A 24,864-nucleotide genomic window follows, 5' to 3' on the forward strand; every position below is an offset into this window, starting at 1 on the left:
GCTGGAACCCTGACGCAAGATATTCGGAGCGTTTTCTGCAGGACGCGAAACTACTTCACTGGAACGGAAGACATAAGCCCTGGGACTTTCCTAGTGTTCACAACGACTTATGGGAGAGCTGGTTTGTTCCTGACCCTGCGGGGATCTTTAAACTCCACCACAACAGATGACACACCTCGACACTTCAAGTATTCCCTGGACAAAAATGGCATCAGCCTTTGCATCCTCCCCTAGCCCTGTTCTTTAGGAGCGGCACCTCGGACACATAGATCTACAATGGAAGAAGCAAAAACTGTGTTACATGTTCAACCATGGACCAAAGGCAGACCTAACTTCTTGAAGTTCAAGTGGTAATTATGACTGGCCCTTCACCCCCTTCCCCTCTCTTCTTGGTGTTTTGAGACAGGGTCTCACTGTGTACCCCAGGCTGGTCTGGACTTGAATGACAATTACATCAGAAAACTTTAAAAGTCCCTAATTTTTCATTTAGGTATTTTTGTAGCTGTTCTTATTGGTTCTGATTTTGCATAAGATAGGATCTCTCTATATAGCCCTGGCTGGCTTAGAACTCACTTATCGACCTCCTAAGTACTGGAATTAAATGCATGTGCCACCATGCCTGGCTGTAGGTTTTTTGTTTTTTTCTTAAATTTTTTAACAGGTTGCCAGTTTTGTCCCCACCCCCCCTTTTTTTTTTGGTTTTTCGAGACAGGGTTTCTTTGTGTAGCTTTGCGCCTTTCCTGGAACTCACTTGGTAGCCCAGGCTGGCCTCGAACTCACAGAGATCTGCCTGGCTCTGCCTCCCGAGTGCTGGGATTAAAGGTGTACGCCACCACCGCCCGGCTCAGTTTTGTCCTTTATAAAAAATTAAAACTAAAAAAATATAAATATCGCTTGGTGGTGTTGCATGCCTTTGATCCCAGCTTGGGAGGCGGAGGCAGAGGCAGGTGGATCTTTGTTGAGTTAGAGGCCAGGCTGGGCTACAGAATGAGTTCCAGGACAGCCAGGGCTACACAGAGAAACTCTGTCTCAAAAAACAAACAAAACACACACACACACACACACACACACAAGGTATCTGTACAAATAAAATATTCAAGTTTTTATGATTTTCCTCATGTATTACTCTACAAATTAAATATAATAGAAAGTAAACTGTCTTCAGGTTTAAAGCAAAGAACACCATTAAGACTTTCTACAGAAAAGCCTGTTCCTTAAGCATAGCCATTCTTAATGTTTATTGTAAAAACCATCCAGACTTTCATATGAATTTAAAATCTCAGTATTATAATGGAGAAAACCCCATCCTGTCATGTGCAGGATACATCAACATTTACAACTCATTTGCCATGTTCAATGAAATGAAATTTCAATGAAATGAATGTTCATTCAATGAAAAACGCTGGGCTGTTTCGGAAGACCCTCACACCCATTCTCCAGAGTGACATAATTTAAAGGTATTTCTCTACTCAAGGAAATCTATGGGAAAGCTACAACAGTTATATACCAAAGCAATACCTAGTTACATGCTTTACATAGTCCCATGAAAAAAATAATTCAACTGGTCCTAATCCCTGATGCAAGGCACTTCAAAGCACCCGCACAAAATGTCCATGTAAACAGCAGTGCAGTACACCTTTTAAATAACATGACTCTACACGGCTCGACTAGACATAAGGAAAATAAAATCCATCATTGCCACAGCTAAAAGGCATGTTAAGATTCACAAGAAACTGCTTCTCTGCAGACTACTTAACCTCTGTGGAATATAAACACCGCACAGACATTTCATACTGCAAAACCAGCATGCTCCTTGGGTATGCATCAAGTCAGAATATTCATGAGTGATCAGGACTGAATGTACTAGGTATTTCTGAATACCCGGTTTTAATATCCACCAGCCCCAATGGGCTGGACTATTTGTAGCACCATGGAAAATGCGTTAGAAACCTTTACAAAGGTACAAATTCCAGCCAACCTTTTCATGAGGTTCACTTGGTCCACAGTAACAAACAGTAGTGACAATCATTTTTAAATTATTGACTCATTAGTTTTAACTAGCAAGAAAAATTCTACATTATCTTAGTACATCCCATGTACACACAGCACCAGTTTAAACAGAATTATCAAACACCTCCAGCATCCTGTTGCTCTCCCTGAAAGTTCATTTCTTACCACTTTCCAGTCAAGGATAAAATTAGAACAGTGATAAACACTGACGGGGAAATTCAGTAAAACACACAATTGGCAAACTTAAAAGGTCTACAGCGTTCTCAGGAACCTACCAGCTCAGCAAACAGTTTCTGTCTCTGAGAGGACCAGCACACAGGAGCAGGAGGCCGAAGGCAGGGCTTAGGCCCATCAGGTCAGACCACACTCTGATTCTATTACTAAGCAACTGCCATATACACCATCTGGAGAGTGTGACTAGGAAGTTCTGAGTTTACCCCCAGCTTCCAAAACTAACCAGACTCCACTGAGGGTTGGTTAGCTTCTTCCATGGAAATTGGCACATCTGCCTTTACCAGTTTGATTCTTTCTAGCATGCCCCTCTGAGGCATTAAAAGGGATAATGGCATATATAGGTATGCACAGTCAAGAATCAACTATAAATATTCAGACTGTTGCGTTTTAAAATTACATCAAAGTAACTCCCCAAAGAAAACCAGTTTCTTCATAAATGAAATATAGTATATAAAAAGCTGGGATGATGGGTAATTCAAATACAAAACTCAGGTAGAAAACACCCTATTTTTTTCCTTCCAGACTACATAGGTTCATACAGTTGACCCTACCATGTAACTGCTCCATATATAATTACACCACTAGCGTAAAGTACTATGAAATACTAACTCTTTAGTTAGGAAACTGAGGTTCGAGGCCCTGCCAACTGCATTAAAACTGCAGCATTGAGCAGAGCTGAGAAGCACGTCATTAAGCATGGCTTCCTTCTTCCTGTTCGTGGGTCCCACAATTGTTAAAAGACGGGATCTGGTCTGTAAATGACTGTGCCATCCACTGCCCATTTGGAAGGTCACCAGGGGCCGCTTCTCTTCTCGGCTCCGCACCGTCAGCTGCTAGGAAGGGAAAGAATCTTAGTTCATTGTCAAGTTTCAACTGATCTTATCGGGAGATCTTTAAAGTGCATTAAAAAATTATTAAGATACTAGCAAGTTTTTAAAAACAGTGTTAAGTTTCTACTAGCTTTTCAAATCGAGGACTGAGAAATCATCATTTGTTATTCAAGGAGGGAGATGTTAGTGGGTTGTTTAGAAGCCATAAATTAAGAAAATGATGTGAAAATCTTTAGTCCCTTAACTACATTTTTAGATTAGTATCCCTAAATCTCTAACAATTACTTTCTTTTTCTATTACATGCCCATCGCCTCCCAATCCCCTGAAAGGAACAAATCTGGATGGGAACATACTTAGCCCATTTGAAGGAAAGCTGTGAGGTTCACTATTACATGGGTTTTCACCATAAGCACTGCCATACGCTGCTTCGTAGCCAGGATCATACTTTTCTTCCTTAACAGCCATCTTCTTTGCATCCTCTGTGGGGAAGGTAAAGATGACTGAAACTGATGTTGTAAAAGTTTTCTATAAATTCAGCTGAGTTACATAATTTGCTGCAGTTTTTTTTTTAAGATTTGATATTTTTATTTGTGCGTGTGTGTGTGTGTGTGTGTGTGTGTGTGTGTGTGTGTGTGTGTGTGTGTGTGTGTTGCATGAGTGTATATGCATGCAGGTGTGCAGGTGACCAAGGAGGCTAGAGGGCAACGGATCCCCCGGAACTGGAATTACAGGTGACTGTGAACCATCTGAGGTGGGTTCTGGGAACCGAACCTGGTCTCTGCAAGATCAACAAATGTTTTTACGCACTGAGCAATCTCCCCAGCCCCATTTGCTGTTGTTCTTACAATTCTTTGGAGCATATACTAAGTTAGCTTGTAAGAACTGGGAAAATCCACCACACTCAGTTTTAGGCAGGGAGGCGGTCCTTAGACCCAAAACAGGGAAACCATGGTACAAGGAGACCCGAACAGACATTAAAATCCGTTACCAGAGCATCTGGCTCCAATAAAATTTCCCTTCTTCCTGCTCGAAATCCACACCTTCCTTTCTGTTGCAGACACACAGGTCATTGATGAGGGGAGGGAATGGTAGCAAACCTTGTGCGAGCTGCAGGTCGAACGTGTACTGCACCTCCTGGACGTCTGTGTTGCGCTCAATGCCCTTCAGCTGATCTCGTAAATCCTTCAGTTTAATGTAGTAGTGAACTTTGTCCTGGGCTCGAGGAAACTGAGCACATCTGGCACTGGAAGATGGCATGACGTAGCAGAGCTGGGATCAACAAGTTTTAAAGGTTCAGAGATCTTAACATTTGATTGAAATTACTCACACTGTGGTCAGAAAAACTTACCTTCATTTGGCATAATAACTTGAAACTTAAATTAAGAGATGGCTCCCCGCAGTGTTCCTCTATCAATCAAGTCTTTTCTTTCCACAGTAAATACACACTTCACGATTCAAGAGGAACAGAAGGGGCGCAGCATTTATGCTGACGTTTACCCTCCCAGCTCTCTGTCCACTCAGCTCCCTTTGCTGAGACAATCCCTCGCAGGAGTCCCCGAGGTGTCCGTGGCCAATCCAAGGCATCTAGGGTATCAACTACCCCACATCCCTTTTCCTAACACACAAACACAATGTGCTCTACTTCCCCATACCCCGCTCTCCTCTTCACCCAACAGTGCATCGCAGAGATGTTCTGACCATTTAGCAAGTTAAAAAAAAAAAAAAAGCCTTTTAAACAAAGTTATCCAGGCCTTTTATAACTTATTAACCCGAGCCAATTGTAGATTTAGGTTGTCATGAGTTCTTTTATCGACTATAGGAATAAGCTTTATACATCATTACTTTGGAGATTTCCCAAGAAGTTGAATAAAATACCAGAAGTAGCTGGGCGGCGGTAGTGGCGCACGCCTTTAATCCCAGCACTCGGGAGGCAGAGCCAGGTGGATCTCTGTGAGTTTGAGGCCAGCCTGGGCTACAGAGCGAGATCCAGGACAGGCACCAAAACTAGAGAAATTCTGTCTCAAAAAACAAACAAACAAACAAATACCAGAAGTAGAAAGCTACAGGGAAAGACACTTAATTTATCATTTTGGTTGGTGACAAATTGTCCTTCAAAGGGCAGAAGTTGCTTCTGTCCTCTCTACACACAAGTGAGGTGATGGACTACTATATCTATGGTGATTTTTAAAGTTGGTTTCTTTATCATATATTATAATTATTTTGCTTTGAGGCTTCCTCATCATATAATTATTTTGCTTTGACTATAGCATATTTAGAGAAATTCCTAATTGATACAGACATGCAGGTGAGTATGTTAGCATGTTTTATAACAGCACATTTTCAAGATATTCTTTAATTAAAATGACCCAGAGTAGACTCTCTGTGTATAGTGGTGCACACCTTTAATCCTAGCACTCAGGAGGCAGAGACGAGTGGATCTCTGTAAGTTTGAGCTTAGTCTGCATAGTGAGATCCCCACCCACAAACACACAAAGTAAAAGAAAGTAAACTATTTTCTCTTTGAGCTAAATCACTAGCAACACCAGTGGCTTCTTAGTTTATGGTCAAGAGTACAGTGTCTAAGATAAATGCAAGAGGACCGTCCCCGTTGCCACGGTTACTTCTCGGCTATCAACTGACCCAGATCAACAATCACCTGTGAAGAGGAACTTCACCTGAAAAATTACCCAGATCAAACTAGCCTGGGCCTTGCCTGTAAGCGCTTTCTCATTTTGGGGTGCGGGGTGGTGGTGGGGGGCATGTGGTGTGTGTACAAGTGTGTACAAGTGGGAGGGAGTCTGTTCTCTCCTTCCACAGTATGTGTGTCTGGGGACTGAACTCAGGTTGTCAGGCTTGGCAGCAAATGTCGTAACCCAGTCAATAACCAACTTGCCAGCCCCAGGAGGCGTTTTCTTAACTGCTAATATATGGGAGAGCCCCGCCCACTAAGAGGAGCGCCATCCTTCCGGATCCTGTTTTGTTTGTTTTAAGATGTAGTTTATGTGCGTGGGTGTTTTGCCGGCACGTCTGTCTGTGTGAGGGTGCCAGATCCCCCAGAACTGGAGGTACAGACAGTTGTGAGCTGCCATGAGGTTGCTGGGAATTGAACCCAGGTCCTCTGGGACAGCAGCCAGTGCTCTAACCACTGAGCCATCTCTCCAGCCCCAGCGCCTGGGCTGCATAAGAAAGCAGGCTGAGCGAGCCAGAGGGGGCCAGAGAGCAGTGTGTTTCCAGTCTGCTTCCACTTCTGCTTCCCTCGACGACGATGGCGGCGTGTGATTTGTAAGTGGAAATAGATCTCTTCTTCCCAAGCTGCCTTTCGTCATGGTGTTTATCGAATCGAGAGGACAAACTAGGATTGCTCACCAATCAAGTGTTTATAGGAAAGAGAGGGAGAGAGTTGGGGCTCTTTTTTTTTGAGACTGGGTTTCTCTGTGTGGCCCTGGCTGTCCTGGATCTCACTCTATAGACCAGGCTGGCCTCGAACTCACAGAGATCCACCTGCCTCTGCGTCAGTGTGCACCATGTGGTTTTTAGAAAGCTGTGTACAGGGTAGGCCTGGTGGCACAGGTTTCTAATCCCGTCCTCTACTCAGGAGGCTGAAATCGGAGGATGGCCAGTCCAAGGCCAGCCTGAACTAGAGAGCGATTTGAAGACCACTTTGGGCAACTTAGTGAGACTCTGTCTCAAAACAAAAAGTAAAAAGAAGGCTGCGTGTGGACATAGCTCAGTAGTAGATCACTCGCCTAGCATGTGAGAAAACCTAGGTTCAATCCCGATTACCCTGCCCCCTTCAACTGAACAGTAAAAGACAGCTGTATAGAAAACCATGTGTAAGCGGGCCAGGGCATAGCTGAGTGGCCCTAATTGCCTGACGTGCACAAAGACCTAGGTTTGATCCCCAGCACAACAAGACAACCGAAAACCTGTATACTTAGGTACTAAAAAAAGAAGAGTAAACAAAACTGGAACCAAATGTCTGCAGATACGCTGCGGAAATTAGTTTGAAATCACTATACAGGGCTGGAGAGATGGCTCCGTGGTTAAGAGCACTGGCTGCTCTTAGAGAAGGCTCAGGGTTCAATTCTCAGCACCCACATGGTGGCTCACAAATGTCTCCATCTCCAGTCCTAGGAAATCTGGTGCCCTCTTCTGGCCTCCATTGGCATTGCACACATGTGGTACACAGACATATGCCAGGCAAACACCCATACACATAAAAATAGATAACTAAATGAAATGTTAAAAAAAAGAGAAAACCGCCGGGCGATGGTGGTGCACGCCTTTAATCCCAGCACTCGGGAGGCAGAGGCAGGCAGATCTCTGTGAGTTCGAGGCCAGCCTGGGCTACTAAGTGAGTTCCAGGAAAGGCGCAAAGCTACACAGAGAAACCCTGTCTCGAAAAACCAAAAAAAAAAAAAAAAAAGAGAGAGAGAGAGAGAGAGAAAACCGCCGGGCTGTCTCATATCTTTGGCAGTGTGGCAGTACCAAACAGAAGGCTGGCTGGGTGTCTGTCTACCATGTATGGCTCGAAAATTAAGCTGGGATTAAATATACAAATAAAGTAGTTAATTTTACCAATGAAGACTGTGTTTATATGTCCGTCTGAATTTTTAAGTAACTGCCATTGATGATATTCTGAATGTAGCGGTGAGCCAGTTTCTCTGATATTTAGCTAACTTTTAAAATAAAACTCTAATTGCGTCTGAAAGTGTAAGCTGATAATGATTTACTACAACAGATGGCTTTTTTCATGGCAAAAATGACAATGTCTGAGACAAATGAAAAGGCCAGCTAGCTGGAAGTCCCTGCGGAGCTGGTTTACAGATGTACTTAGAGGACTTACAGTTTCTGTGTCGGGGATCTTGTGGGGCTGAAGGCCAAATTCCAAGTTCTTAACCTTCACTCCAAACACCTCTTTACTGAAAATTTCATAAATGCCTAAAATAGAAAACCACACACGTGTTTAACGCTGCCCTTGACACCAGCAGAGAGAAGATAAAGATGCAAATATAAAGATAAAAATCTTACATTTTCCATTAAACACGGCTATGCGGGGCTGGTATTTCTGCAGTTTCTGCACCAGGATCCGCCCTCCTTCCCGGAACTCCTTACTGAAATTGAGGGAAGAAGCAGTGAGGAACACAAACAGCAGTGTTTGCTCCATAAACATCACACACACACACACACACACACACACACACACACACACACACACACACACACACACACACAGTGCTCCTAAGTAACACGAGAGCCCCGCCACCAGAGGCTCTACAGCTACCTAGACAGATCCTTGCTGCCCGGCGTCGTCCTCTCCACCATGTTGGTGAATCCGATGCCATACTTCCCGGGTAAGGTGTGGTCGTCCATGTGATTCAGCTGGACCTCACTCAGCCCTGACATGAACAGACACTTCCCTGTGAAAAGAAGACGCTGTCATTTCCACAGAAAGTGGAAAGCTTTTGCCAGAAAACTGATGGAATAGTCTACATCCTGTTCTTAAAATTGAAGGGAGATAAAGGACTTTAAGTCTATTAAAAATTAGTACCTAGGCCTAATACCTTATTAAGCAATGACAGCAGGCTGGATACCATGCTGATCTCTATGATTTCAATAACCGTCATTTTCCTACAACAAACTATTATCTTCTTTGCACCACAGCTTCGAACCGTGTTCTCACCCAGCTATTGGTAATGTCACCATCCACCTTTGGACTATCCGACAGACTAAACTAAAATACCTTGAGAGTGGAGAAAACTAAGACACACTTTCTCAGAATTAAAAAAAGGGGGGGGGGGGCGGGGGACAATATGGTGCTGGGTTCAAAAGTACATTAGCACCTAAACATCTGGAAGCTTACTCTCAGATAAGAAGTATTATGTGAGGACACGAGCTGCTCTAGTAGGCAGTGGTAAAGGGTCTGTCCGTATGAACAACTTCATATGGAGAGCAACCAGTAGCAGTACCTGTTTTTAAAGCTCACTATCAAAGAACGAGCCTTTGCTATTTTCTTCTAAAGGAACTGTCTTTAGAGAATGTCTCATACCAAAGCATTTTATATATAAATGATATCTAAAAATCAATTAATTTCTTTTAAGAAACTTTTTTTAATGTGTATGGGTGTGTTTAGTTACGGTTTCTATTGCTGTGATAAAGACCATGACCAAATGCAATTTGTGGAGGAATGCGTTTATTTCAACTTCCGTCTCTCAGGTCACACTCCATCACTGAGGGAAGTCAGAGCAGGAACCTGGAGGCAGGAAGTGATGCAGAGGCCACGGAGGATGCTCCTTACTGGCTTGCTCAGCCTGCTTTCTTACACAACTCAGGGCCACCTGCCCGGGGTGGGATCACCTACAATGAGCTGGACCCTCCCAATCAGGAAAATGCCCCACAGCCCAGTCTGGTGGTGGCATTTCTCAACTCTTACCAAATTGCTCTGAGTTTGTGTCACACTGACCAAGAAAGAAAAAGAAAAACAACCGTAGCAAGGTGTTCTGCCTAGGGTGCTGTGTACCATATGTGCGGCTGGTGCCAAAACAGGGCACCATGTGGGTGCTGGGACTCTAACCCGGGTGCTCTGGAAGAACAGCTCTTAACCGCTGAGCCACCTCTCCAGCTCCACAATCAATACTTTTCATCTCTCCAAGGAAATAACACTTACAAAAATCTAGGAACACAAATACTTTTGTCTACACCCGTGGTTCTCAACCTTCCTAACAGTTCCTCGTGTTGCAGTGACCCCCAACCATAAAACTATTTTCACTGCTACTTCATAGTGGTAATTTTGCCACTGTTATGAATTGTGATGTAAATATTTTTAGAGATAGAAGTTTGCCAAAGGGGTCACGACCTATAGGTCTACACTGTCATAGCAAAGTACTATTGTTACTGTATCTGTGGGACACACACACACACACACACACACACACACACACCCTTCTTTTAAAAACAAAACAAAACAAAACAAAAAAACAAGGCCAGGCATAGTAGTGCAGGCCTTTTATCCCAGCACTCGGGAGGCAGACCAGGAGGATCTCCGTGAGTTCAAGGCCAGCTGTCTGTATAGTAGTTCCTGAACAGCCAGGATTGCGTAAAGAGACTATCTCAATTTAAAAAAAAAAAAAAAGTAATAACAATAATAAATAAGAATCTAAAACCTTGGAAACATTTTGAGCAAAGAGAGGGGAGGGAGGCCAGCCAGGTGTAGAATACATGCTTAGCATGCTCGAAGTCCTGGTCTGATCCCCAGCTCCACAGAAAGCATCACAAAGTGCTGTTCTGTGCCCTTCTGCTCCCTAGCATACAAAAACGTGAACAATGGCACACCCTGTCAGACCCCTGACTTTCCTGTATAGACTCAGAGAAACATGCAATCTGCGTACATTTTATTTGCATCATTCTCATGACTGTAAGACTCTAATGAATCCTAAAGAAAGAGCTCATTCTAAAGTGCCTTTTCAGGAGTAGACGCTTACAGAAATGGTTTCCAGGTCCAGGGTAGTGATGCCCTTTGTAAGCAGCCATTAGTCCTGGGTTAATGCCGATCTAGAAAACAGAATAATTAACTAGCTTTAGCTTTAACTCAGACAAACATCACATTTTATTCCATATGCAAAATCCAGGTGAAAGGCAGGCTGTTCTGTTACCGCCACACCCCCTACAGTATGCAGTATACTAAATTATTTTCTGTTTTTCCTTAAAAAAAAAAAAAAAAAAAAAAAAAATCTCCATTTAAAAACAAAAAAAAATGAGCAGGGGCTGTCTGTGACTCTTTTGCCTACTTGTGGACCTTTCCCCTCCCACTGCGCTGCCTCGTCCAGCCTAGATGTGATGGTATGTGCCGGGTCTTATTGTATCTGGCTGATGTCTCCCAGGAGGCCTGTTCTTTTCTGAGGGGAGGTGGAGATGGGGGTGCATCTGGGGGAAGAGGAGGGGGGGAGAGACTTGGGGGGAGGGGAGGGAGAGGAAACTGTGATCTGGATATAATATGTAAGAGAAGAATAAAAAAAAGAAAAAAAAGAAAGCCAAGCTGTGGGGTAGCACATGCCTTTAGGGAGGCAGAGGCAGGTGAATGGATCTCTGAGTTTGAGGCCAGCCTGGTCTATAGAGAGTTGCAGGACAGCCAAGGCTACACAGAGAAACCCTGTCTTGAAAAACAGACAAAAAGAAAAGGCAGACTATTTGATAAGAAAAAAGAGGAGGAAGGAAGGACAAGAGGTTAACTGGGCGGTGAACACAAAGTGCATCATGTACATGTATGCAACAATGAAGCTTGGTATGTTGTGCAATTACATGCTAAAAAATAAAAGAAGTCAGGGTTAATCAGGCTTTTATACAGGGGTGGCAGATAAAATGGAATTGATTATAACTGTTGCAGCATAAACTCCTTTCTAAAATCTGCTGCTCTTTTCAAAAAACCAACTGGACCCCCACTGAGGCAGGCTGCTTGCAGTCAGGAAAGATGCAGGTCTTCCAGCAGCCAGTCCGAGCCATGTCCTGTCAGCATCCCAGGAAGTAACTTTCTCTCCAGAACGCCTACACAGCTGTCCACCGGTGTTCACTAGGTTCTAGTGTTTCTTACATTATAAACTGAAGCTCAGATTTAGTACTGGCTGGCTGGATGTGGTGGCACAGGCGTGTAATAGAGGCACCAGGATTGCTACAAGTTTGAGGCCAGCCAGGGCTACACGGTGAGTGTATTTCAAAATACCAAAAAGCAAAAACCATCCAGTACCATCATTTACTGAGTACTATCAACTATCCCGCAATCTAAGTGGTTCACACGGGTTATTTCATTCAAAGGAGGCAGTCACACGTTTTATCAATGAAATACTGTAAAGATGAAGGCCCGTCCAGGGCCTTCCCTTGTTGGAAGGTTTGAACCCAGGCAGTCCCAACGTCAGACTCACCTCTTATTCACCCCCACGTAACAACCTCAGGAAGGTAACACCACTCACCCCCAGAAGAGCCTCAGAAACCCTCTTTTCAGAAGATTGCTATTGGTAAGGACCACTCTAAGATAATCCTCTAGTGACATTCACTGTCTGCCAAGGACAAAAATGCTTACGATCACAATGTCCAGATTGAAGGTCAAAATGTCAGGGAGAGTCTTGGTCAGAAGCTCCGCTTCAGAAACGCCGTTGAAACGGTCCACTTTTCTTTTCACTTTAAAGGTGTCAGTGATTTTTTCTTGCTTCTCTTTTGATTTTGCGGACTTGCCAGATTTTTTTGACACAGCAGGTTTTTTGGGTTCCACGGGGTCCTTGGGTTCTGAGGCTCTGGTTTTCCTTTTCCTTCTTTTTGGAGCCTCTGAAACACAGTGATTTCCAGAATCTTTAATTTTGAAACCGCAGGAGATTCCACAGCAGTCGCCCTAGGAACACCCATGCTATTGGATTCCAGTTCCGGCCTTGTATTCCCCAACACTGGGCGGCAGTGTGTTCCCTACTTTTCCCTCCATCTAGGCACACATGACAGTCACAGGATGATTTCCTGTACAATCTCACTTGGCTTCCTGGTTTCTCCAGGGATCTATGAACCACTTTTTAGGAATTCAATCAGTACATGAATAATTAAGTAAACAAATTTCTGAACAAGGCCAGACAAGGTGGTGCACATCTTTAATACCAGCATTCAATAAGCAGAAGCAGGCAAAGAACTTCTGTGAGTTCAAGGTCAGCCTGGTCTACAGTGAGACCCTGTTCTCAAAGGGAGAGGTTTTAACTGACTTAAAGGCTGAACGATGTGTGCTGAGGGCAAATCTGGCCATTAGAGTGTGTAACGCCACCCGTCATTTCTGCCTGACAGTCCTGACGGTCAAGCGTCTCTTGACAATGCTGATGTCTCCTGAGGCTGAGAAACACAGATTTACGGTTATTCAACAGGAACCCTTGGTTCCCTCGGCCTTCATTCTCTGAATGCTTTCCTGTTTTCTCAGGCTTCTGTCTGTCCCACAAAGCCTGGAAGGCTGCTTCAGCCACTCCCTACCAGGGCTCTACCACCACAGGCCAGCAGCTGGGGAAGCCAGCTCCCGGTCGGCAAACACAGAATCGAGGCAGGAGGCAGCTCGGGCTGATAAATTAGGTGCAGCCCTGGAACTATATATCAGCTATGAGTGCATTCCTAATATAAATACTGCTGCTGCTACCTCACGTCCACTCTTCAATCTTCTGCCTTCTAATTCTTTATCTCAGTGTGCGGCACTTCCTGCAACCAACTGCAGGTCAGAAATCTAAGAATGCTTTGGATAATGCTTTGTCCACCAGAGGTTTCTGTGTTTGGATGCTTCGTCCCACGGTAGCTGTGGAACCGTTAAGAGGTGGGGCCACGCAAGGGTCCTTGGGTTAACTGGGGGAATGCCTGCCTGTTGCCGTGGCTTCCTGTCTGGGGATGGGATTCTCTCTCACATTAACTTCTGCCACTGTGGTGCCAACTGCCAGAAGGTCTTCCCTGGAGCTGAGCAAATGCTGGTGCTATGCCCTGAACCTTCAGAACAGTGCACACCCCCATCTTGGAGCTGGAGAGATGGCCCAGTGGTTAAGAGTGGCCGCTCTTGCAGAAGACCTGGCACTCACATGGCAGCTCACAGCCATCTCTAACTCCAGTTCCAAGGGATCCCACACCCTCTTCCAGCCTCCGGAGGTACCAGACATGTAAGCAGTGCGCAGACAATGCATGGAAAACACCCATACACATAGAACATTAAACAATCAAAACCACACTTTTTAAAAATGTCACTTGGGGCAGGGATGTGCTCAGTGGTTAAGAGCACATCGGTTGTTCTTCCAGAGGACCCAGGTTCAATTCCCAGCACCCACATGGCAGCTCACAACAGTCTGTAACTCCAGTTCCAGGGATCTGATGCCCACTTCTGGCTTTTGTGGGTACCGGGTACACATGTGCATAGACATACACACATAAACATAAACATAGTAATAACAATAAGAAGGGGCATCAGGATCATGATGGGGAAACCTACAGAGACAACCAGACCAAACTAGTGGGAACTCATGAACTTTAGACCAACAGCTGTGGAGCCTCCACGGGACTGGACTGGACCCTCTGCATAAGTGAGACAGTTGTATCGTTTGGTCTGCTTAAGGGGCTCCTGGCAGTGGGATCAGGATCCATCCCTGGTGCGTGAGCTGGGGTTTTGGAGCCCACTACCTATGGGGGGACAACTTGCACAGCCTTGATTCAGGGGGAGGGGCTTAGACCTGCCTCTGCTGACGCCCCGTGGGAGGTCTTACCTTGTTGGAGGGAATAGGGGGATGGGTTGGGGAGGGGGGGGAGGCAGGAGGGCAGGATGAGGGAAGACAGAGGGATCTGTAGTTGGCATACAAAATGAAAAAAAAAAAAAACCCACAATAAAAATGTCACCCAGCCTCAAGGATGTCATTGTAATCATGTAACGGACTACGAGAGGTACTTACTTGCTGGTTCCTCCTCCTCCTCCCTCATCGTCCTCATGAAATATATGAACTACAGCCAAGTAATTCCACCTCGAGTATTGCCCAACTCTCCCATGCTCTCCAATATTCTCCATCTCCTCCCCAGCTTACAGAAAGTCTCTATTCCACTCCCCGCCTTCACGCCTGTCTTGCTCTTAATGTATCCTCCAGACCCACTTTCAAATGCCCATTTAAGTCACTTCTTTGCTCCCAATCTCTCGACGGCTCTCTATTGCCTTGGGAGTAGAATGTGTACTCCTCGGGGTCAACTCGCCCTGACTGCCTTGTCTGGCCCCATTATCTACCATTTCCTTCCATGCTCCAGAAGCCACACAATCACTCAGGTTTTCGGCTGCCATGCCTCAACTGTGCCCTCAGCTGGCCCCTTCCCTCCTGTTGTTCACGGGCTGTCATTCTACCCCGACATCAGAGCTCTGGTGTTAGTAGTCTGCTGCCGCTGAGCCCTTAGACCAAGTCAAATGCTAGTGCTGAGGTCTCGGGTCGCCATCTTGTCGTCCCCTCCACCTCCCACCCCGGAGCACTCGGTGTGCAGATGTGGAACTTTACTAACCGCTTTACCAGCGGAGGAGGCGTTCAGGGACGGGCCCACGGTTTTAAGCAGCGTGGTAAGAACTACCTGGTGCAGGCTCCTCCTGGGCAGGAGCTTCGGCCGGCATCTGCTCTTCAGTCGTGACTGCCATGTTAGGGGCTTCAGCCATCATCGGTTGAAATGGAAAGGAATAGAAAGCTTGGACTTGCTCCAGGGAATAGCTGAAAGAACAATTAGGTAGAAGCTGTGAGTTTAAATGATCAGGTGTGCAAGTCTTCAGAATCCAACCATTTTATAGCCAGATGGATCGTAGTCATTGTAACAGGAGAGAAGGACAGCCTACTCTTCAGTGCACATTCTTCCCTGACCTTTACCAAGTACTCACTACACAAACGTTAACTCTTACAGTGTATGGTGGCCCAATGTGCCACCAATGAAACCTGCCAGTCCTCTCAAGGTGCCTACACTGTCCCTGAAACAAGATCACAGGATAGTCTATCTAGTAGATAGTCTTGAAGGGCTATGAATCCATATGAATTAAAAATATTCACAAATACAATTTATAGCCCCACAAACACTACTTCCCATCTTACACAAGGCTTTCCCCATCCTAACAATATAACTTAGGTTTTCTTTTGGGTTGTGTGTGTGTTTTGTTTGTTTGTTTTCGAGACAGGGGCTGGAGAGACATGACGGAGCATTCACTGCTCTCTTGAGGATCCAGGCTCATCCCCAGCACCCACGTCAGGCAGTTCTCAATCTCCTGTAACTCTAGTTCCAGGGACTGGACACCCTCTTCCAGAATTCCATACCCACTTGCACAGAGATGGTGCACACATTCTCATCCACCCACAAACACACATAAATAAAAAAGCAAAGGTCAAATGAGCCAGTTCTGTAATTAATCTTATCTCTGTAAAATGCCAAGTTAAAAGGTAACTTTTAAGTGCCATGCAGTGGTGGCACACACCTTTAATCCCAACACTCCGGCAGCAAGGCAGGCAGATCTCTTGTATCAGGCCAACCTGGTCTACAGAGTTCCAGGACAGCCAGGGCTACACAGAGAAACCCTGTCTCAAACCACTCCCCTCCGCCCCACCACATAAAAGGTAACAGTAGATTTTCCACACTGCCTGGCTGAGAGCTCTGCTCCCTTAAATCTTTGTTTAGTCCCCTGGGAACACCTTCCCCAGCTCAGCCCATGTGAGAGCACCATGCCCCGAGAACACCTGATGAAAGTGAGGAGAAATACTCTGGATGTTGACTATTGCTTCTCTGTCCCTGCTTGGAACCCTGAGTTATCACACGAGGCCTGGAAGGGGGCTCTTGAGCAGTACTGTAGACTCCCCCGGTTCTGTTCAATCTGGAAATCAACTTCAGTTCCTCAGCACGGGTCACAAAGGGCACACAGGGTAACAGACTACCCATGAGAACACAGCTAGAGTGGTGCACGCTAAAGACCACAGGGACCCAATCCCAGCAAACAGGCACTTGGTCTTCAAGGAGGGATGCAGGAGAGGAGGGTCGGCACCAGTGAGGAAAAATAGGAACAGGTACACAGAGCCTGGAGGTGGTGGCGCAGCCTTTAACCCCAGCACTCGGGAGGCAGAGGCAGGCGGATCTCTGTGAGTTCGAGGCTACACAGTAAAAAAACCAAAAACCCAAAGCACACGCATGTGTGTGTGCATACACACATACACTCCCCCACACAATAATTTTAAAGGTCAATTTTATGTGTAAAAGTATTGTCTGTATATATGTATGACGTCTGTGTACAGTGCCTGTGGGGGGCAGAAGAGGGTGTCAGAGCCCCTGGACTTGGAGTTATGGAGCGTTGTGAGCCATAGTATGGGTGTTGCGCATCAAATCCAGGTCCTGTACTGTTAAACTATCTCTCCATCCTCAAACTCTTATTTCTTTAAAATACTGTTCTCAAATTATATAACAACTCAATAAACTATTGTCATAAACGTGAGAGAATACTATGCAGCTACTACAAGCTAACTGGCATTATGTAAAACTACAGAAAAAATGGTAAATATTTAAAATATTTCTGTGTGGGCTTTTTGTTTTTTGAGATTAGGTCTTGTGTAGTCCCAGCTGGCCTCAATTCTACATAGCTCAAGGTGAACTTGAACTCCTGATCCTCCTGCCTCTATTTACCAAGTATTGGGATTATAAGCATGTGCGATCGTGCCTGGCCATGAGAATTAAATGTGGCATCATGTGACTAGCTTCCTAAGACCCCAAACGAAAGAAAGGTGGAATATAACATTGTTTACGTGGGAATATGTGGAGGCAGCGGTCAGTATCAGGTATCGCCTTCGAGGACTTTCTAGCTTAGTTTTTGAGACAGGGTCTCACTGAACTTGAGGCGTCCAGACCAGCCAGACGAACCTACCAGCAAACCACAGATCACCGCTTCCTCCCCTGTGGAAGGAAAACAGGCACACACCCGGATTTTCACACAGGCACTGCACAAACACCTTACCAAGTGAACCATCTCCCCAGTCCCATAACAGTCTTTTGTTGCTGTTGTTTGGTTGGTTTCTTGGTTTTTTGTTTGTTTGTTTGTTGTTTGTTTTCTTTTTCAAGACAGGGTTTCTCTGCGTAGCCCTGGCTGTCCTGGAACTCACTCTGTAGACCAGGCTGGCCTCGAACTCACAGATCTGCCTGCCTCTGCCTACATAACATTGTTACTTGGCAGAAGAAAGCAGTTCATGTACAGAGAGACCTTCTGAAACTTGAATGCTAGAGAACCAGAGTTCTGGATAACCCAGTGGTCTATTATTGAACGGTAAGGTGGCAAGGGACACAAATTGCTTCAAGTTGCTCGAACTTTTTTTTTTTTTTTTTAAATTTTCGGGAGATTTTCCTATGCTTGTCTACGTGAGTCTATGTGCTGTCTGTGGAGGTGAGAAGGGGAGTCAGTGCCCCCGTAACTGGAGTTATAGGCAGTTATGAGCCACCATGCTCGTGATGGGGAGAAACTCGTCCTCTGCAAGAGCAGCAAGTGTTCCTAACTGCTCAGTCATCTTTCTAACTCCCCGCTCAAAAGATTTAAGAAATATCTTTGTCACACACACACACACACACACACACACACCTGATTAAGAGGTCTATGGAAAGTCACCACATTGTACACCTGTAATCCCAGCACTCAGAAAGCAGAGGCAGGGGGATGAACATAAGTGTGAGGCCTGCCTGGGGCTACAAAGCAAGACTGTCTCAAAGATTTAAAACAATATATATAGTTAAAAACAATTTAGATCTGCTGTGTTTTAAATCTTTATGGATTTCTCTACAAACAAGGAGGAACTCCTTTACCTTTCAGTTATTTTACACTATTTTAAGGGTCCAGGTTGCCATTTTCTAAATACCTTTAGTCACCTGACTTGAACAAATACATATCACACGGAATGCTCACAAAGCAACAACCTGTGCTAATGGGCACTGCAAAGGGACACCACAAAAGTGCTGACAGAACTTGTGTGCACGTAACTGTGCCTTAGTTATGACAGGCAGTGAGCACAAAGACTTAGGACCAACCAGAATTTCCAGTTCAAACCAGGCCCGGCAGTAAAGGCCCATAATCCCAGCCATTTGGGAGGCTGGGGCAGAAGGCCCATAACTTTACGGTCCATCTAAGCTTACAGAGTGATCCAAGGCTAGCCCAGGTAACACAGCAAGACGTTTCAAAATAAAAAGCAAGATTTTGGTTGGGGGCATGACTCTGTGGTAAAGTGTTTACCTCGCATACTAGAAGCCCTGGACTCAATCCCCAATCACATCCTCCCAAATAATAACAACCCTGGTTCATTTTAACATCACTTCAACAGTATGACATCAAGGTTCCCTCCTCCCCCACTATTTGGTCTTGGTTAGGAGTATGTGTGCCTGTGTGCAAACGCACGCACACACACACACACACACACACACACAGAAAGGCACAACCTCTAGACTGCCTTCCTTGCGCGTTGTACACGCACACACCCCACAGCCAGAGCATCCACCCGGGGAACCTTCGCGGAGCTTCCCCGAGAGGATGCGGAGGACGCCGCCCCCCGGTCCGTCTACCACCGGGCACCCGCTCCATCTTTCCAGTTCCCGGCGATCGGGGCTGCGGCCGCGCACACCGCCTTTGAAAGCTCGCGGGTACCGGGGCCCGAGGACGGGCGCGGGCTGGGGGGTGGGGGGGTGGGGTGGGGAGGGGGAGGAGAGCGCGGGCCCCAGCGCGCACGCGCAGGCCGGCCTTTGTGCGGGCCGCGGCCCCCCGGCCGACCCGGGCCGCCAGCGTCCGCGTTACCTGCGCGCGCCCTCCGCGTCCATGGCGGCGCCGCCGACGGGGGCAGGGGCGGCCGCTGCTGCCGGGCCCACGGGCGGCCCCGCTCTGCCGCTCGGCGCGCGGACTCACCGCACGATCGGGGGGGCGGCCGGCGGGCGGACGGACGGCGCTGGCCTCGGCCCCTCCCCTCGCCGCTGCATCACCAGGCGCACTTCCGTCCCCCTCCGGGGAGGCTCGCCGTCACGTGACGCGGGCCGTGCCAATGGGGTCCCCCCCACCCCACCCCGCCTCTCGGGGCGCCCCGTCCACCGCCAAGCCTTTCGGGAAACGTGGAGGACCGACCGGGAGGTGGCCCGGGGAGCGCCCGGCTGACGTCAGCTTTGGTGGGCCCTGCAGTTTCCGGCTAGGCGGCGGCCTTTGGGGGGCGATGCTGCGGGTGGACGGTTGTGTCGGGTGGCGAGTGTGTGTCTCTCCACCCCGGGTTTTGTGCCCATCAGAAACTCTGCCTGTCGTGGGCCCCGCGTGGTGGCGCACGCACTTTCGTGGAAAAGTGCAAAAGCAGGAGGGTCTGAGTTCGATGCCGGCCTGATCTACAGAGCGAGTTTCTGGACAGCCGGGGCTACGCACAGAAACCCTGTCTCGAAAAACCAGAATTAATATAATAATAGTAATAATAATAATAATAATATCATGTTAAATACATTAAAACTGTATCTTAACCAAAACAACAAGAAAACTGTCTTTATTGTCAGTTTCTGGGATGGGGACTAGGGAATTTCCGTTTGGAATTGGAAAACCTAAAAGTTGGGGGCCACTGCCGTTCGGGGCTCAGTTTATTAATCTGTAAAGAGGCTCTTTGTAGATGGACGCACACTCACCTTTTAAGTCCATGAGGCTAGTGCGTCGCGGTCTCCCTCAATCTTACACACCAATCCCACTTTTACTTCTCAGTGGTTCTTTTGGTTTTTGAGACACTCATTCTGTCCCTGACTGGCTTAGAACTTGGCGGCTGTAGTCCATGCTGGCCTCAATTTAAGGCAACCCTCCTGCTTCAGTCTCTTGAGTACTGACTGGGATTACAGGCATGTGCCGCCTCACTTGGCTTTTGGTGGTCCTCAGAGTGGGTTTCTGTTTCTTGACGTCTGTCACGGGTGTTTATGCGAGACTCCGTTAGAAAACTCTTCTAGTGATAGATAGGCTTGCCACACTCTTCAGGTTACATGATGAAAGACGTGGCTGTGAATTAGACTTGCCTAGTTTGAGTCACAACAGAGGTTCAACTTACGATTTCTCACTGCTGTGATACGTGAGCTCAGAGACCGCCATGGCTTTGTGCTCCATGAGTCTTTCATTCATTCTTTCATTCATTCATTCTAGGGTATTTTAAAGACATGCCAATGGGCAGTGGTAGCACACACCTTTAATCTCAGCGCTCAGCAGGAAGCAGAAGCAGGCAGATCTCTGTGAGTTCGAGGTCAGCCTGGTCTACAAAGTGAGTTCCAGAACAGCCAGGGCTACACAGAGAAAACCCTGTTTCCAAAAACATAATAAAAACAACAACAACAACAAAAAAAAACCAAAAAAAAACCAAAAAAAAAAAAAAGAACACAAAATTTAAAAAAGAGAGAGAGAGATAGAAAAGAAAAGCCTGTTGGCACCTGGAGAAAAAACTCAGCACTTAAGAGTACTAGCTGCTCTTCAAATGTACTGGTTTCTGTTCCCAGTGCCCATCTGGTGACTCACAAGTGTCTCCTGCTCCAGGTCCAGGGGAATTTGACACTTTTCTAACTTCCAGGGACACTAAGCACAAAAGTAGTGCACAAACAAACCTGAAGTCAGAACATAGGCACACGCAAGGTAAAATGCATATAAATAATAAAATCCGTGCTTAGAACAGAAAGGCCTTTGGGGCTGGAGAATTTGTTGTGGGGTATTCACTGCTTGGACACGGGTTCAAGCCAATAGAAAGTCTTTATTAGCAGGCTAACGACTGCACTGGGTGTTCAGAATCCTAGTGTAGCCCCGAGACTTCCTCAGTGTGAGCTTTTAAGCACAAAAACCTTGTTCTAGGTTGACATAGCTCAGTTAACAAGAACAGTTAGCCAGAAGCAGAACTACAGAAGCCAAAAAGCAAGTTAGTACATTTTGAGATTTTTTGCCCCCCTAAACTCTGGACTTTGATAGATTAGGTCTTTGTTTTAGTTTTGGCAGGTGGTGCTGTCCACGTGCTGAGTTTTACAGCCTGAATGGTACATCCATCATGGAGTCAGCTGTGCTAAGGTCTGGGGGCCTACTAAGGTCTGGGGCCCTGTTACAAAATGGTTCAGCTTTTTAAGAGTGAGCAGGGCTCTTGTCGAGGACTATAAGGAAGTTTAGCAGCTCACAACTGAGAGGACTGAGCAGACGCCATAACAGGCTGCTGGGTCTTCTCTCAGAGATCAGGCCGCGTTCCCTGCTTTATGGAACGGAGCAGGCAGTTTCTGATGAAGATCCACAAACAAAGGGCAATTAATCACTGGTGCCCCACACAACAGGGACAAGGGAGATAGGACCCACCAAACCTGGGCCACTGAGCCAGCCCCACAGTCAGCAAGTGCTAGGCCAGCCAGCCCCCACAGCAGCTCAAGGACTTTTCCAGCCTGCCTCAAAATGGAAAACTGTACCCTGACCAGCCTTTAACTAGCCCTGGCCAATTAGAACATACTGATATGATTGCCACCTGCTTGAGCCAATCATGTCTAAAGTGACCTAACTGCCTTAGGACCTCCTCTTGACTATGCTTAAAAGGAGCTCACATGTCTCTTTCAGGGTCTTCACCATCCTGTCTTTGTGTGGGATGGATGGCCCCAGCATGCTGGAATAATAAATGCTCTTGTTGATTTGCATATGTGGATGGTGGTCTTTTGTGGGACTTTCCCAGGACCCTGACAACAACCACCTCTAGCTCCAAACTTCTGGATCCCACAGTCAACTGTGCTCGCATGCACATACCTTATATGCTTATAATTAAAAATAAAAAAAATCAGTTTTCAAAAAGTGTGGGCAGTGGTGGCACACACTTTTAATCTCAGTACTAGGGAGGCAGAGGCAGGGGATCTCTGTAACTTTGAGGCCAGCCGGGTCTGCATATCGAATTTCTGTTTCTACATAGGCAGGATTGCATAGAGGGACCTTGTCTCAAAAGGGGGTGGGGAGTTTAATAAAATTTGGAATTTATTTAAAATTAAAAACTTCTCATTATGCTTATTAAGGAAAGGACAAAACAGATGTTGGTTGGCCTTTGCTCTTTTGGGGGGCCCACCACCCAGCTCCCAAATAAATCACACACAGAGGCTTAGTCTTAATTGTAAATGTTCGACCTTAGCTTGGCTTGTTTCTTGCCAGCATTACTTAAATTATCCTGTCTAGCTTTTGCCTTTATGTTTTTACCTTTCTTTGTTTCTGTATACCTTTCATTATTTCTTACTCCATGGCTTGCTGTGTAGCTGGGTGGCTGGCCCCCTGGGTCTTCCTCCTTCTCTGAATCCTTCCTTCTCTCCTCCAGATTTCTCCTTCTATTAATTATCTCTGCCTGACAGCCCCACCTATCTTTTCTCCTGCCCTGCTACTGGCCATTCAGTTATTAGACCATTAGGTGTTTTAGACAGACACAGTAACACAGCTTCACAGAGTTAAACAAATACAACATAAACAAAAGTAACACACCTTAAAATACTATTCCCCAACACATAGATTGGAAGAGGATATTTGCAGAGTGTATGTCATAAAAGGCTTGTATACAAAATAAAGAACAATTCCACACTTTTAAAGAAACATTCTGATAAACAAATGGGTAGATTGAGCTGGAGGATTTGTTTAGCAGTTAAACGCACATGTTGGGAGCTAGAGAGATGGCTCAGTGGTTAAGAGCACTGACTGCTCTTCTAGAGGACCCAGGTTCAATTCCCAGCACCCACATGACAGCTTACAACTGTCTGTAACTCTAAGATCCAACACCCTCACACAAACATACATGCAGACAATACACCAATGCACATAAAATAAAAATAAATGTTATTTTTTAAAAAGCACATGTTGAAAAAAAAAATGCCGGGCGGTGGTGGCGCACGCCTTTAATCCCAGCACTCGGGAGGCAGAGCCAGGCGGATCTCTGAGAGTTCGAGGCCAGCCTGGGCTACCAAGTGAGCTCCAGGAGAGGTGCAAAGCTACACAGAGAAACCCTGTCTCGAAAAACCAAAAAAAAAAAAAAAAAAGCACATGTTGTTCTTGCAGAGGATTAGGATTTGGTTCCCAGCATACAGATGGTTCCCAGTCACCAGTAACTCCAGTTCCAGAGTTCAACACCCTTTTCTGACCTCTGCACAAGCATGCACAGGGTGCACATATATATGTGCAGGCAAAACACTCATATGCATAAAATTAAATAAATCTAAAAAAAATATGGGAAGGAAACATAAGCAAATGAAAGTCTATGATCCAGAGCAGGGGATGGTGGCACATGCTTATAATCTTAGCAGTTGAGAGGATGAGGCAGGAGATCACTGTAAGTTCAAGGCCAGCTTGAGCTATTATGATGCATTTTGCTTGTGTGTTGTATGCATGTGTTTGTTTGGGTGTGCATGTCTCCATGTGGATGTGTGTGGAAGTCAAGAGGCTGACATCAAGTAACTTCTCAGTTGCTCTGTGTCTTATTTTTATTTACATTGTCTTAGTTAGGATTTTATTACTGTGAAGAGACACCATGACCACGGCAACTCCTATAAGGAAACATTCAATTGGAGCTGGTTTACAGTTTAGAGGTTTAATCCATTATCATCTTGGCGGGAAGCTTGGTGGCACACAGGCAGTCCTGGTGCTGGAGAGGTAGCTGAGAGTTCTACATCTGGATAGGCAGGCAACAGGAATAGAATGAAACTTCAAAACCCACGCCCAGAGACACACGTCTTCCAACAAGGCCACATCTCCTAATGGTGACACTCCCTATGGCCAAGCATTCAATCACAGGAGTCTTTGGGGGCCACTCCTATTCAAAACTGCACACTTACTTTACCTATTTGTTTTTGAGAATGGAACCTGGAGGTCACGGATTAGTCTCGGCTATAAGCCCAGCTCTAGGGAAGCCGAGACAGGCAGATCTCTTGGGTTTACTGCCCAGCTATCCCATCCTCCTTTGGGAACTCCAGGTCAATGAGAGACCCAGTCTAGATAAGAAAGGAAAGGAAAAGGTGAGGAATGGACAGTGCCTGAGGTGTGATGCCCCTGAAGTCATCCTCTGACCTCTAAATTGCACATGTGCACACACATGAACACACACAAAACAACTTGGGCATAATGTTGATTACTTCAGTTGTGGGAATGATTTTAGGAATGTACACATGACAAAACACATAAAATTGTGCATACTTTGTGAGATTATTGTGTCAAATATACTACCATGAAGTTAAAACTAAAAACATTTTTTTTTCTACTGAAGGGACTAGCCAACCTGAGCACAAGCA

General features: G+C 46.0%; 2 protein-coding genes across 7 annotated transcripts in view; one reads left to right on the forward strand and one right to left on the reverse strand.

Annotated features, from left to right (window-relative positions):
* The window catches only part of Glt8d2 (glycosyltransferase 8 domain containing 2), a 37,077-nt gene extending 33,452 nt beyond the window's left edge, over positions 1 to 3,625 (forward strand). Inside the window, exon 10 of one of the 2 annotated variants that reach the window (XM_006979868.4) lies at positions 1 to 3,625. In XM_006979868.4, coding sequence (XP_006979930.1) covers positions 1 to 170 — 170 coding nt within the window. In that variant the 3' untranslated portion in view covers positions 171 to 3,625. The other variant, XM_076554564.1, reaches the window with a different exon arrangement.
* Tdg (thymine DNA glycosylase) overlaps positions 1,215 to 24,864 on the reverse strand; it is a 26,890-nt gene continuing 3,240 nt past the window's right edge. Inside the window, exons 1-10 of one of the 5 annotated variants that reach the window (XM_076554563.1) lie at positions 19,496 to 19,722; positions 15,169 to 15,302; positions 12,149 to 12,390; positions 10,557 to 10,626; positions 8,360 to 8,495; positions 8,107 to 8,189; positions 7,922 to 8,016; positions 4,173 to 4,344; positions 3,429 to 3,554; positions 1,215 to 3,077 (exon numbers count right to left, since the gene is read on the reverse strand). In XM_076554563.1, the coding sequence (XP_076410678.1) occupies positions 2,935 to 3,077; positions 3,429 to 3,554; positions 4,173 to 4,344; positions 7,922 to 8,016; positions 8,107 to 8,189; positions 8,360 to 8,495; positions 10,557 to 10,626; positions 12,149 to 12,390; positions 15,169 to 15,302; positions 19,496 to 19,566 (1,272 nt within the window). In that variant the 5' untranslated portion in view covers positions 19,567 to 19,722 and the 3' untranslated portion in view covers positions 1,215 to 2,934. Of the gene's footprint in view, positions 3,078 to 3,428; positions 3,555 to 4,172; positions 4,345 to 7,921; positions 8,017 to 8,106; positions 8,190 to 8,359; positions 8,496 to 10,556; positions 10,627 to 12,148; positions 12,391 to 15,168; positions 15,303 to 19,387; positions 19,723 to 24,864 lie in introns of those variants that run through there. The other 4 variants (XM_076554559.1, XM_076554562.1, XM_076554560.1 and 1 more) reach the window with 4 other exon arrangements.

This window comes from Peromyscus maniculatus, chromosome 18 (genome assembly GCF_049852395.1).
Source record: "Peromyscus maniculatus bairdii isolate BWxNUB_F1_BW_parent chromosome 18, HU_Pman_BW_mat_3.1, whole genome shotgun sequence".
In the NCBI taxonomy this organism is placed as follows: Eukaryota; Metazoa; Chordata; class Mammalia; order Rodentia; family Cricetidae; genus Peromyscus; species Peromyscus maniculatus.